A 15647-nucleotide genomic window follows, 5' to 3' on the forward strand; every position below is an offset into this window, starting at 1 on the left:
GCGAAGTCGAGCACTTTACGGTAGCACAGTTTAACGAGGACCAATACCGCACACCCTCGGTCCCTACGCAGACTGATCCAAGTGGTCACCCACCCGCACACTGACCGTAGCCAGTGATGCTTGACTTCGGTGATCTGCTGGGAACCGTGTCTTAACGATCAGTCCACTGCGGGACTTTGACATTTTACAATATTTGACTCACTTTCGAAACTTATCTCCAAAAAGTTCCACGAGGTAATTAGCTAAACTTTTTTTTGTTGTCTTCTTTGATGCTTCTTCTTTCGAAAAAACCTGCCCCATTTTGCCCATATTGCAAAGCTGGACTAAATATATCGAAAAACAAAAATTATGTGTTTTTTCATGTTTTCGCGTTATTTTGTAATTAATTAGCGTTATTTTGTGATATTACTTCGGAAATATAATTTGCTTTTCATTTTTAATATAAAATTACGAAAATTATTATATTTTCATTGCTATACTTAATTATTTAAGCGTACTATATTTTTTTTAAATTTCTGCTCGCCCTATTTCAGCCGCCATTTTGTTTTTTTGCCTTGTATTTTTAGTGTATTTCAAAACTTCAACTATGAATTCAATTTACCTGCACATAAAAACCCCCAAATTTTGAAACAAATTTTATCGAAATATTAATTTTGGCCACAAAACCTTGAACGCTGGCTGACTGTGCGTTGTTAGTCTGCATGCTTTAGGGAAAGATTGGTTATTTAAAATAAATAGGTGAAACATAAATCAGGAAACCCGACAAAACCAGTAGAAAACAAACAAAAATTAGAAGATATATAATCTCTAACTGATAAACAGTGTTTTTGAATGAAATAAAATTCGTCCACTAGGTCAATATAAACATTTGATAAAAGGTCGGAAAATCGAAACAGGACCGTCGCAAGAGAGAAATAGAAAAATGCTCAGGTCCAGCTCGGGGCCCCGGGTGCGCCATGCCCGTCACACAAGAGTGTGCCCCTGGGGGTTCCATACTCTTAAAAAATTAAAATAAAAAGATATCTATCAAATTTTTGATACTTACCAATAGTGGCAAAGGTATTCCTGCAACTGAATCTGTTTCAGAACAAATACTTGTAACACTGTTCACAGACCTTCTGTTAAATTCAATTGTAGAGTCAATGTCAATGTGAGATTTTCCAGCTGTTGAATCGTAAGGTGGAGGTGGTTCTTTTTCTAAGAAGCTTAGTGGGAAACTATTTCTTAAGCATTTTAGTTCGTTTTCTTCTAAAAGTAAAAGAAAGTTTTTCTTTTAAACTATTAGTTTTGTGAAGTGACAAGGCTTATATCGACGAGTTCAAACTCAGGACGATAATGTTCTATCTTAAAAATTTATAAAGTTCTATCTAAAACTGCATTTTAGATTTCTTATAGTATAGGAAGCTTAGACAGTATGTTTTAAAGATATAGTAAGAAATAGACTTTTAAGTTTTAAAGCGGTAGTTTTTAGTAGTAAAAGCTTAAAACAACTTTAAAGTTTTAAAAAAAACTTTACGTAAACGTTAAAATGAATACAATTTTAAATTTAATAAGTAAAATGCTAAAATAAACCCTCGAGTTTTTTACAGTTTACAATTTATTTTGTTAAAGAATTTTGTTACCGAAAGTTGTATTATTCTTATTTCTTAACAAGAACTTAAACTTTCAAGTTATAAAATGACTAAAAAAACACATCTTTTAGTTGGAGTTTTTCAAGACTTTTTCTGTTTTCCAATGCAAAAGCAATATTTGGGAAAAAAATAGTGCATTTAAATGCATTTATTTGGCAAATACACTAGCAAACATTAATGAATGTTTTTTTTTCCTAATGCCTACCTGTGTTAACATCCGTCAATTCAGGCATTTACAGGGCGATTTTGTTGACCTCTCTTTCAGGGGCACCATATTAGGTGGGCCAACATTGCTCCCATAGTAGCGACAGATAGTACAGGGAAGGAAAGAACATCCATGCTTTGCCTGGGATTCGAACCCAGAATCTTTCTGATGCAAGGACAGTTCCCTGTCCCCTACACAGGCCGGTCGGCTCACATTAATGATTGTAAGTTGTGCAAAATTTGAAAGCTAATTTTAGCAAATTTTTTATTGTAGTAGAGGAAAGTTCTTCTAAAATTTGACACCCCTCTTAAAATTTGGCTGGAGATAAATACGGATAACAAAACCCCGACATGTTCTAGATAATTTTATTTGTTTGTGTTTGGCATAAGTTTTGATTTATAATAATGCATGTAAAAACTCACGCCTATCGCTAAAGTTTTTCTTTACTTTGCGAGAGGTTTCAATGCTGTTAAATTCTTCTTTAAGCTAATCAGACACTTCACAATTAAGTAAAAAACACTCTTAAGGCATACTACTGTTAAAGAGCTGAAATTTAATGAAATTTATAATAAAATTTTAATTATGATACATTTCTCCAACTGCAATAACTTAACTAGAGTTCAGCAAAATAAATTGGAATGGTTATTCAGATCACACGAACCAGCCTAGTTTTAGTTCACATAGGTGAAAAAAATCAACAGAGTCAGAGCTGACCAACTTTATGGGCTATTTTGATAACGATTAGTGTTACGATGATCCTCATGTTTTGGTAACATGTCATGAATAAAATCAGAATAACATGTCATGTAATGAATAAAGCCCTCATATAGGCGACCAAATTTGTTATTATATCGTCTAAAATGAGCCGTGGTAGCTCAGGGAATAGAGCGCTTACCTCTTAATAAGGTAACTCGGGTTCAAATCCCAACGATAGTTGATTGATACGAAATCCACTGCCGGTTCATCCCGACCACAGTGCTGACAAAAAATATCCTCAGTGGTAGACAGATCATTGGTTAGAAGTTCCCCTTCCATGAGGCTAACCGTGAGAGGTTTCGCGGATTTCTCTCGTATATTTTTCTCACCATGTAACGCAAATGTAGATTAGTTCCATCAAAAAGTGCCCCACGAACGCAAATTTTTCTCCAATACTTCATTCAGGAGTATACAAGAGTTTTCCCCAATACAGAACACATAGGACGGCGAACGGCTGGAAGGGATGTTTGAAATTAAGCCTTTAAATTTGTTTTTCGTTACATCTCAAGGCAACAACGAACACCTCAATTAATAGAACGTGATCGAAATAGAGCCGTTGTGGCTCAGGAGATAGAGCACTTGCACCCCAATGAGGTGATTCGGGTTCGAATCCCAGCGATAGCTGTTAGATACGAATTCCTCACTCGGTTCACACCAACCACAGTGCTGACGTAAAATATCCTCAGAGGTAGATGGATCATTAGTTAGAGTTCCCTTACCGTCAGGCTAATCTTGGGAGGTTTTCATGATTTTCTTCTCCATGTAACGCAAATGCGGGTTAGTTTTATCAAAAAGTCCTCCACGAAGAGAAATTTCTGGCAATACTTGATCCAGGAGTTTCTTTATATTCTGGATTGGGTTCAAAATTTCAAGGCTACGGAGTTGAACATTAGTTGCTGTAAAGCCAAAAATTGTGTTGGTTGTTCAACGGCGGTTATAAAATAAAACAAAATCATAGGATAGTGATGGCTGGCTGATTGGCTAGTTCCGCACCTAGTACAGCCTGTATATCCACACCATTCATAAACAACTGAGATGTATTTGAGGCATTTGTACTTTCCACACTTTGATCAAGTCCTATCAAATGCTAAATGCTTTCAACACACAAATGTACAGATACATATAGTTTTGTTTGAAAAACTGATACTTGAAAACAATTTGTTCCAATAGAAATGTAAATCAATCCAGCGGAACTCTCATATTAACATGATGGACCGCATCAGGTCCAGATGCTGTGTGTTGGCCAGCCGGATCTGAGCAGAACTCGCTTCAGATGAACCAACCCCTGACAATGAATATTTTATTTATGGTATATGAATAATCAAGTTATTGCTAAAGGGTTAAATTATTATTACTTGAGGTAGTGTTTTTAAATATAATGGTATGAAATGCAAATATATCATTGCATAATTTTGTTCTTGTAAGTGAAAGAATGTAAATAACTTTTTTTAATCAATAAATTGATTAAAAATAAATAATTCAAAAAAACTAATTTGTTTTAAATCAAATCAATTTTAAACTAACAGATTTGTGTATTTGATCTGCTTAAAAAATAAAAGGCAAATAGCTATTTCTTTTATAAGCTCTTCTTTAAAATTCAATAAAGTAAAACCATTTGTTTAGAATACCTTTAAAAAAAAGGATTAATAATTCTACTGTCTTAAAATTTGTTAATTTTATATTGTGTAACATTTTTTTAAATTAAAAAACTATAGTCAATTGAGAATTGAATTTGTTTCTAAAAAATAAAAACAGTCGTTCGGATCATTTAAGAAGAACTTCCAAAAAAAGTCTATCTCTTCACTTATGCAAAATAAAACTAAACAAGCAGCATTTCTTTTACCATTGTGTCTACAGCGAGAAGCTAGACATCAAAATAACATTACACTGAATAAAATATAGAAGCATTGAAGATTTAGGTAAATTCAAAAAACGTGTCAGATTTTACCAATAACCGAAAGCATAGAACCAAGTGAAAGGAACTAAAAAGATTTTGTACCATTTTTAAAGTGTTTTCAAGGGTGAAAAAATTTATTCCCTAGCGACATTTATTCTCTTGCTTGTCTTGGTAACTAAATTCAAATATATCTGTTTGAATTATAGAAATGTTGTTTTCCTGTCCTTCGCGTTTATTGATCCTTGATACAAAATAGAAAGGGAATAAACATGTTTGGGCATGATTTTCAGAATCTGAAGTAAAATGGTATGAATAACGTATCAAATACTTTGTGTTTTTATTTATGAAATTGAAGACAATTTTATATATCTGCTATTTCGGAAGTTGATTATCACAGCCCTGTTTAGTTTGAATCTGTCATACTTATTTCAGTAAAGGTTTGAATTGAATTTAATATTATGTATGATAAAACATGTTTTATCTTGATTCACAGAATCTGAAGTAAAATGGTTTGAATAACGTCGATCAAATACTTTGTATTTATCAAATTTCGGAAAAAATTAAATATTTGTTACCGTCATCCTGGGTTACTTTGTCCACTGGAGTAACTAAAGTTATTTTGCTGGATGAATGTTTGAGTCTTTCATATTTATTTCAGTAAAGGTTTGAATTGAATTTAATACTATGTATGATAAAACATGTTTTATCATGATTCACAGAATCTGAAGTAAAATGGTTTGAATAACGTAGATCAAATACTTTGTATTTATCAAATTGCGGAAAAAATTAAATATTTGTTACCGTCATCCTGGCTTACTTTGTCCACTGGAGTAACTAAAGTTATTTTGCTGGGTGAATGTTTGAGTCTTTCATATTTATTTCAGTAAAGGTTTGAATTGAATTTAATATTATGTGTGTTGAAACATATTTTATCATGATTCCCAGAATCTGAAGTAAAATGGTTTAAATAACGAAGATAAAATGCTTTGTATTTATCAAATTGCGGAAAAAATTAAATATTTGTTACCGTCATCCAGGGTTACTTTGTCCACTGGAGTAACTAAAGTTATTTTGCTGGGTGAATGTTTGAGTTTTTCATTTTTATTTCAGTAAAGTTTTGAATTTAATTTAATACTATGCATGTTTTAAATGTTAATTTTTTTTCAGGAACAATACTTGTAATTACCTTCAAGAAAAAAAAATTAGAGATATGAAAAGTTAAGATAATTTATTCAAGAGTATTTAAGAAAATATATAACCCAATGAAAAACCTACCATAAGGCTACAAATTTAACGATTCCAGAACATCATATGTGTTGGATACTATAAAGTTCGCGGTGTCGTTATACAGACACTACACTGCAATAAATTTTACATCATCCTCATCTGCTGCGTCGTGCAAAAAGTCGTCTTTACATCCCTTCAAAGAATTCGAAATTCTAAATTTTTGAAAAGATTTTATAACAACATTTGAATCCAACTTTTGCTACGCGTCTTAATATTATTTGACACCTTACGGACTCATCTGATGGCGAAAATGTCCCATTTTTGTAAGAATTCTTGATGGGAAATACTTTTAATTTGGAACAATTTTATGGATTTAATACTTTTTTGTGTTTTTTAATTTTAGAAATTTTCATATTTGGTTTTTTCTAGAGCACGACTAATATACCCAACATACCAGAAATTCGCTATGTCGTAATCAAAAATAGAGGGTCGACTTATACAAGGGTCGACTTCTACACCCACATACCCAGTACTTGTACTTGTTTCCTCTGGGAATAACAAAAACTGACAATTTTTTCCCACAAAACTATGGAACTATGTGACTATGTTAAAGCTATGTGAAAACTATGTGAATCTCATAGACACCATCGCCTTAGCGCAGATTGCAATTACCAATAGAATACGCTGTTTGAACTTGCTAACAGAAAGTCAATAATTATACAATGTATAACTCCTACTACCTCGATTATTTTTCGACTAATGAATATCGGTAACCCTAAAAATATAATTAAACAATTTTTTACAAATAAATATTTAAAATGATACTTACACATTTATTTTAACCTTTCATTACCCATGTACCAACTAACATGAGTCAAATATACAATTTTTAATGCTCGCTTAAGTTATCCTACGTTTATAAGTAACTTAAGCCACTATTTTTAAGCAATTTTTTAACATACACTATTAGGAAACTTTCATGTATATAAATATGGTGCGTAACTGAAGATCCAAGTCTTTCAGTTATTAATTCTTCTTTAAAGTAAATGACCTTCAACAAATTGACTAATGTTTTAAATTAAAAAGTGTGTTAAGTAACCCTGAATGCCGGCATTCACTATATTTTCATAAAATGTAAGTTGTTTCATAATTATATTATGTGCAATTATATAATTATTTCACCATTCTTCCTACTATCACTGATTTCTTAATGCTTGCTTTTCTGTTTAATTGTTGCGTCGATGGCTCTGAGCATAGTTGTTACCATGTTTGCTTGAAGCCTTCTTCGACTTTAAAAACACTCAAAGACTATCGCTTAGTTCCTCCCTTTGAATTTCAATGACTTTGCAAAGTAAGTTCACTGAGATCTTAGAAATTCAATGACTCTTTGAGAAAATAAATGAATGTTGTAGAGTTGAATAAGATTGAAATAAGAATCTTCTCCTAAGAATCACGATCATATTCTTCACGAAATTTCAATAATCTTCATCTAAGCTTAAATTTGTAAAGTAAGTTCATTGAGGTCTAAGATATACAAGGAGTTGGCAAAGTAAAATCGATGTTGTATATTTAAATAAGATTAAAATAAAAATCTTCCCCCAACAATCACGCTATATTCCTAAAAATGTCAATAAGAACCGTCTGCATCGAAGCTCTACAATTAAGGATAAAAATATTCTTCTTGGTAACAGTGTGCAAACAAAATCTGCGGAAAAGACGTTTGTGATATTCTTGAATATAACTTTGATGAGTCATTCGAGATCTCATTATAAACACTTTTGCACGATGCAATTTAGCAGCCAGATGCAAATATTTACAATGGAATACGCAGGAAAAGACTTTCCTTAATACCTTTTACACGAAAGCTTTTCATCTTAAAATTTTCTCATTAAGAAAAGTGTGGCTGGAGGCTTAAGAGTTGGGTCTTTTAAATTACATAAAATTACAATAACTAAGAGGGTTTTAATTTTTCAAAGCTATACTCTATCTAGTTTTAATAACAAGTAGTCTAATAAAAGAGTAAAATTGTTTTCCAGATGATAATGCTCGCGGAATATTAGAAAATATCGTAAAATTATTGGAACGATAATAATGTGATGGAAGTGTTAAATGCTTCTTTCGCTTAAGCTTGAAATGGAATCTCATTAGTTTAATGCAGTAAAAGAGTATAGTATTTAAAAATAGATATTTTGAGATTGGCTAACTGAAATAACTCTGAATGCTGCCATCGTGCGATTATTTGGAACGAAACAAAATATCTTACATAATAGCCACAATGTTCATTTTGAGTGGAGATTTATTTTCTAATCACTATAAAGCAATTTTCTTTTCTTTCTTTGGAATTTTTTTTAAATATTCTTTTTTCTTTATCTTTTTATTTTAAATTGGCTTTATATAGTGACTGTAACCGATCCTGCGGCCGGGGTAGCCTGGTTGGCAGGGCGCTGGACTAGCGCTCGTGAGAACGGAAGTTCGAATCCAGCCGGCCGAAGTTTCCCTGCGTAGTAAATGGTGACTGAAGCACGTTAAATAAGTCTGGTCACAAAGTCCTCCATGTTCTCATAACAAATTACACCTCTTAGGGTACTGAACTGGAGATTGATCACTATCTAGTTCAGGTCAAAATTACGATCTGTGGATGAATGAGTGGGTCCACCCTATAAACGGGTGTGACAGAAGTATGGGCGTGGCAGCAGTCGAATTCTTAGCCATAGATGGTGCCACTGGAAAACAAGGACAATCGCACCCCTTGCCTTAAATGGCCAACGACAAAAACAACAACATTTGGTCATACCCCAACGTCAGGTCTTATCCCCAGAATAAAATTTATTGGAACGTGCTACTACTAGACTAATAATGCTACTACTAGACTAATTTCTTATTGTTTTTTCGAGAATGAATGCTTTGTAAACACATTATAAGCTGGGCTAAAAAGATTTTTTATAAGTGTAATGATTAATAAATAAGGATAGTTTGAAAATAAAAAAAACATTAGAGAAATGATAGAGAAAAACCAACTTATCAATCCAGACGCCAATAATTTCAACAGCAGCAAATCGCTAATATGGCAATGCCTTCATACCTAGTGGAATGCAATTCAAAGTGTATTTAATAAGAAGCAGAACTAATTTCGCGAGAATCGAAGTACCTGGTTTAATTCCACTACCCGGTTTTACCCCATTATCGCTTATATTCAGAGTTTCAGAGATGCATATTCCTTTAGTGGAATATGCAGAAATCTGGAATATGTGCTCTTTATTTTATTTATGCTCTGCAACTGGACAAAAACATAGCCGCGCATTTAATTTGGACAGATTTTGCATTGAGTGTGTCCTATGTTAATCGTTATACTAGTTTTATTTTCTACCATTTAGAGATACTGCAATTTGTAGGGAAATTTTCGCGTATGCGTTGTAATCAAAAATCGTTAACATCAAAAGAAAACTCAACGGCTTGCGAAATATCTCAAATAAGGAGATTTTAAATTTCGACTTAGCATTCTTCCCATTAATGCACGTAGAATATGCGCAAGCTCTATAGAGCATCAAGGTTGTTACGTTGCAACTTTGCTTCATAGAACTCACGCACGTGAACTTGAGGGATGTTTCGTGAAAATGCAAAATCTCTCAAATAAACTTTTCTCAAAAATAATTTGAGCCACGATGACTCAGGGGATAGAGCGTTCTCCTTCCAATGAGGCGAACTTGGTTCGAATCCCAGTCTATACAAATTCCGCATCCGGCTAACACCGACCACAGAGCTGATGTGAAATATCCTCAGTAGTGGACGGATCATGGGTTAGAGTCCACTTGCCGTCAGGCTAACCGTGGGAGGTCATGATCTTCCTCTCGATGTAACGCAAATGCGGGTTAGTTCCAACAAAAAGTCCTCCACGAAGGAAAAATTTCTCTCAATACTGATCCAGGAGTTCCCTTGTCTTCTGAAGTGGGTTCAAAATTACAAGGCTACGGAGTTGAACATTAGTAGTCGTAAACCCAAAAATTGGGTTGGCTGTTCAACTACGGTTATAAAAAAATAAATAAATAAACTTCTCTACTCATTTCTACAGGGTTGTTAAACATTTATTTCACTGTACTCAGAGATTCCTGATTTAACACATGGTTTTACCTTCTTAAAATGTACTCCAGGCGGTTACATAATCGTTACTGTCTGATAACCTATATGTATGATTTTTTTGCATGTCTGTTTAAACGATTGAATGGGTAATTAGAATAATCCATATAGAATCTGATATAAAACAAATGTTTTGAAGACTGGTGTTTTTCAAAAAGCATTTATTATATCTTTCAAGATTGTAAACGTAAGTTTGAAAATACGCTTAACAAATGCAAAGATTCAGGGGAAATGGTGTTTTGTTAGTTGAAAACTTAAAAACCATGTGTTAAAAAGATAAGTTTGAATGTGTTCAGCCTTTTTTAAATAAGCTTTACAACACTCGAGGGATATTTAATAATAAGCCAGTACATTTTTAAATTGCCTAGAACCGTGTTTTGTGAAAAATACTAAAATTTCCGTGTAGATAATAAGTTTTTTTGAATTGTGCAAATAAATTCTTATGTGTAGTGAATGTGAATGTAAAGATTCTAGAAGCATGTCTGGAAACAATTCGAAGGAACAGTTTGGTGCAAAAATTTAACTTTGAAAACAGTCTCAAACTCTATATTTATATAAAAAGCACCTTCTCAAAATTACTGTGAAAACTAATAGCTATCCAATGGAAGGTGGAGCTGAATTTGATTTGCAACCTTTAAAAATTAGAATTTTTTTTAATACTAGAAAATCACTAGATATCATAACTTTTGTTTTTGGTGATAAATTCGTGTTTTTAAAAAGGGCACATCTGTAAAAAAGCAAATGAAATTGTTTTTCAAAAATGCTGATAAAAACAAATCGTATCATTCTTGTAGTTTTGGATCAAATTTAATTTGTGAACTAATGTTGAAAATCCAATAAATGTAATAAAAAACTTAATAAAAATAAATGTCATAGAAAACCTAATAAATATAGATGCTATGATATCAAGCATTTATTTATCAATGGATATCATTTGTCTGTAAATTCATTAAATCGATAAAATAGTTTTAGATGAGAATTGATTGTATTTAGATAACATCTATTTCCCGAAATAATCTAATAATTTTGATCAGAAGAGATTTAAAATCATTCCAAGTAAAAAGAATATCCATTTATTATTATTCTCAAGTTGAGTTTATTCGTTAACATCTGCACGTTATTTAAGAATAAATTATTGCATTGAATAATATGTCATAGATAATATGTACTTCCTGAACTTTGACTTGAGTAATTACTTTTTTGTGACATCCGTTAAAATTTCTATTCATTTCTGTACCTTTATATTTTGCAATAAATAAAGAATTCATTTTAAAATAAAAATAATGAAAATAAATGAGGTAGAGGAAGTAAATTGAATCTTTACTGGTAGTACAATTTGCGACGTCAAATAATGACAATAATTCTACTCACCGCCGTAAAAAAACGGATTTCATCGACTTATAAAAGCTGTTTTTTAGAGTAAAAAGAAGTGTTAGCGATGCTTGATAAAAAAATAATAATTGAAAAACTGATTTTTTATGTATATCAAGATAGTGATATCTGTACAAACATGGAATACGAGCGTTTTATCACAGTTATGGGTCGTTTAGGCAGAAATATAGCCACCATTTAATTTTGAGCAGCAGATACTTACGCATGTGATACAATTTGTACGTACCACAAATACGTACGTACGTGTACAGAATGAACATTACAAATGTTAGTATATTAGTCTAATGTGTATATTGCCGGTAAATTCTTTTTTATCTTAGGCATAGATTAAATTGGAAATTTTAGAAAAATAGGCGTTACGTATAATCGGCATTTGAAAACATCATGCTCGTTTAAGATGATGAAATATTCGTGTTTAAAAATAGACATAGGCTTAAAAAACGTGCTTGAGCATATGGGCATAGCTTAGGCAGCGCGTTTGAGGAAATGGGCATAGCTTGAAGAGCTTGGCTGAGGAAATGAATTTAGTTTTAGCAGCGCGTTTGAGGAAATGCCCATGGCTTAAACAACACGTTGAAGGAAATGAACATAGCTTAAAATGTGAGTTACTGAAATATAGTATATATATAGCACGAGTATATATAGCACAAAACGCGTCTTTCCAATCAGCAATGAACAAAATTGTTAGCATCTGCATTATTTTTGAAGCGCATACTAAATCAATGTGAATGTCCTCTTAGTTTCTGTAAGCACAGCGGATCTATGTCAATTTTTCAAGCACGAATTTTTGTGCTATGTCTATTTTTTCAAATGCGCATTTAGTCCATTTTTTCAAATGCGCATTTTATGTAAATTTTATTACATTCGCGTTTCAAGCTCTACATCTTTAAACGTACATATTAGCCTTGTCTATTTTTTTTTAATTTTCTTGAACTCAGTTTTGTCAAAAATTAAACTTTAGTGACAGTATGCTTGAAAGTAAATAGCGGTACAGAAAGTTTTAAGCTATGAGAATATCTACAAGCAAAACCGATAGACTGAATTTGTTATATATTTGAATCAACATATAGTATATGTACTGAACAAATGTACGAAAATCTTACCAACAGAAACCAAGCATAATTACAGGGTTGTGCAATTCGCATATTTCAAAAATAAATTAAGGTTAATATTCAAAAATAGAAACCACTGAAGAAAGTGTTAAAAATTTTAAATCAACAATCTCATTGCAGTTAAAACCAATTTCAAAATACCGAAATTGTGTATTCTGATTTTCATATGAAACACTGCTGCAATAATATTTTGTCGGCTAAGGAGTTTCGAAGGTTGAAGTTCCACAGCTTCAAAAAAAGTGGCATTCTGGAGCTATCATTGCATACTAGCCACTTTTACTTTCCAGACAAACTGGTGCCAATCGATCTGGAGTTAGTCGGGCTTAAAGCCACATCCAAGGACCGAACTCCGGTCCTTTACAATGTCAGCTCAGTGCCTTAAGCCATATTTCTACATGATGTAAACAAACTTTCTTTACGTTTTTTTAAAATTATTTTAAATGAATAATTATTCGAAGTAACTAATTTTTAATACGTACCCTTTTTTCGTTTTTGTGTAATCTTTTTGTTGATGTAACACTTTGGACATACAACACAGGCTGTTATCAAAATAACTATTATTAGAAGCATTGTACATCCTGACAGAATGATTAGCTTCTCAATATTTGTTAAAAAAAACATGGATCTTGTTAAAAGATTGCAATATTAGGCTGCTTCACCCTAAAAAGTAGAGAATGGATTTTAATTTGCATTTGAGACATTAAAAATATTAAATTAAATACTTTAAGTTAATTTAGAAAATGCAATTATGAGAAATAATTTTTTTTAAATACTTCTAACAGGACATAAAAAGTGAATATAATTTTAATTTTGCTTCACATTAAAGAGAAAACGAGGAGTACATCACTTGGAAAAATCGTTGGAGAATGTTATTGCTCTATCTAAGATAATATTAAATGTATAAATTTTTATATTTAGGGAATACCAAAAAGGGCAATGCTGACAGAGTTATTTTATGAATTTTTTTTGTTAAAATAATAGAATTTTGTTAAATAAAGCAACGGAGTTTGCTTGTTAAAATAACAGTACTTATTTGCTGAAATAAACAGTTCTATACTGGCACACCAGCTGAGTTTTTTTCCTTAAATTTAACAGTTTTTCTTTACCATGTACCGTTAGGTAACTTAGACCACTTTTTCTGGGTAAAATTTGGACGCTGAATTTATCGACACTGTTCTGAGTTAGTTGTTTTTCAAGTCACAAATTCCTTATTCTAATGAAGTTTTAGATCAAATATTTAAATACTGTATGCGTTCTAAAGATATGTTTATTAGCTTTAACTTATATTGAAATGAATTTCATCTTTAATTTACACGTTGCACAACTTTAATTACCGAACTCGTATTTTTAAAACAACTGTTTACATACACTGTTGGTTTACTTTATTGATGGTTTATTGTTGTCTGATTTATTGTTGGTTTACTTTATTGATAGCTTAATTCATTGACTATAATTTAATTTAATTTTTATTCCATATCTTTGAATTCATTGCTTTTTTTGTGTGTGGAATTAAAAGAGCCACCATTTTTTCCCGCAAAACTGAATTTTGTTACCCCAGAGCCAAACTAGGATAGTAGGAGGGGACACGTCAATAATTGCCCCTTAATAGAATGATTTTATGGAAATATTGAAAAATTGTAGTCTCTGATTTAACGAAAATATTGAAAAATTGATTTCGCTATTCTACCACGTTATTTATAATATTTTTTAAAAAATTGTAAACATTCTTTTATAACATAAGTATATTATGACCTAGACCTAGTATATTATGACCTTAATTGCCCTAGACACGTTTGTATTGTTAGAGGAAGCGTTTCTTCTATGAGTTGTTCAGGAAACCCTTAAACAAGTGGCTAATGTAAATTTTGTCGAAACTTACAGTATAAATAAATATAACTATAATAGTACAATAAATATAACTATAATAGTATAATAAATATAACTATAATAGTAGATTAAATATAACTATAATAGTATAATAAATATAACTATATACTATAATAAATATAATGAATAAATATAACTCATAATCTCTATATTCCTGTGGACAGGAATATTAAAATTTTAAGAATTTCACAAAGTCTTAATTGGTTAAAAAATATTCGCAAAGCTATCAAATTAAGTTGAGCTCACACAAGAATGAAAGTGCTTATCAATGTATGGAATGTTAAATAAATTGGTTTACTGTTCTGTTAAGATTTCATGTTAGATTATTTGAAAAATATTAACGAATTTTATCTTTAAGTGTAGTGCTACGTAAAGTGGAAAAAAAATGAACCAGTGTGAATAACTTTTGATCTAAACATTGGTTCTTCATGTTCTAGGACTCAATCTTAAAGGTTGGAAGGAATGGTCTTAAATATCGTAACTTAAAGTATCGGCCGCACTAATTAAGTGTGACTGATATTTTAATCAGACACGAAAACGTTCTTTCTCAGAATAAACCTACCTTTCATTTGGCGGATTCTGATTTTTGGCCCCCAATGTATTGGGGGTAGCCGCAACGTGGGAAATATGGTTCCAATAGTTTGGAGAGGAGAACTATCCAAAATTTGGACCCCTTAGCGTTAATCACACTTATAGTGCATTTCACCATAATTCGAGAATTTTTTAAGAAAATTGAAAAATTTGCATACAATTATAAAATTCGTTTACCCAGAAATAATTCTTTGAAAAATTAGTTTTAAGTAAATAATAATTATTTATTTTATTCCTTTATTTAATAATGGTCGAGAAAGTTTTAACTGTAAGCTATGTAAGTTTATAAATAACTTAAGAAAATTAATTATACATTATGAAATACAAAATTTGAGCAAAATCGGCCGAATAGTTCCTGAGATATTGAATCTTTAAAATACGATTTTTTTTAAAATTCAATTTCTCAGGAATTATTCAACAGATTTCGCTCAAACTTTGTACTTTGCCATGTAAAATTACATTCGCTAAAATGATGTAAAACTTTGTATATCTTAGAATTTAATTTTTTACTATTAATATAATGAAAATCATAAATACTTATAACCAGTAGTTATACTTCAAATGTAATTATCTTTGAATAAATTAGTTTCATAATTGTGTGCAAATATTTTTCGATTCACTTAGAAATTTTTGAAACCAAGTTCTAATTTAATTATTTTGACCAAACTATTTGGTGCATTTTTCCCAGATTATGGCTAATCCCTATGTTTCGGGGGTCAGAAATCCGAAAACGTAGAGAAAAAGATGTTTGTTCAGAGAAAGTACGTGTTTGTGTTGGTTTCCGTAACTTAAAATATTGTCTACAGTAATTAAAT

The 15647-nt window shown here is 31.4% G+C and overlaps 1 protein-coding gene across 1 annotated transcript in view; it reads right to left on the minus strand.

The window, feature by feature from the left end:
* LOC107452609 (synaptotagmin-C) overlaps positions 1-15647 on the minus strand; it is a gene marked incomplete in the record, with an annotated part of 69067 nt that overhangs the window by 37817 nt on the left and 15603 nt on the right. The window contains 2 exon segments of the mRNA XM_016069137.3: positions 1046-1248; positions 12834-13014. Coding sequence (XP_015924623.2) covers positions 1046-1248; positions 12834-12975 — 345 coding nt within the window.

The sequence above is a fragment of the Parasteatoda tepidariorum genome, chromosome X2 (genome assembly GCF_043381705.1).
Source record: "Parasteatoda tepidariorum isolate YZ-2023 chromosome X2, CAS_Ptep_4.0, whole genome shotgun sequence".
Lineage (NCBI taxonomy): Eukaryota > Metazoa > Arthropoda > Arachnida > Araneae > Theridiidae > Parasteatoda > Parasteatoda tepidariorum.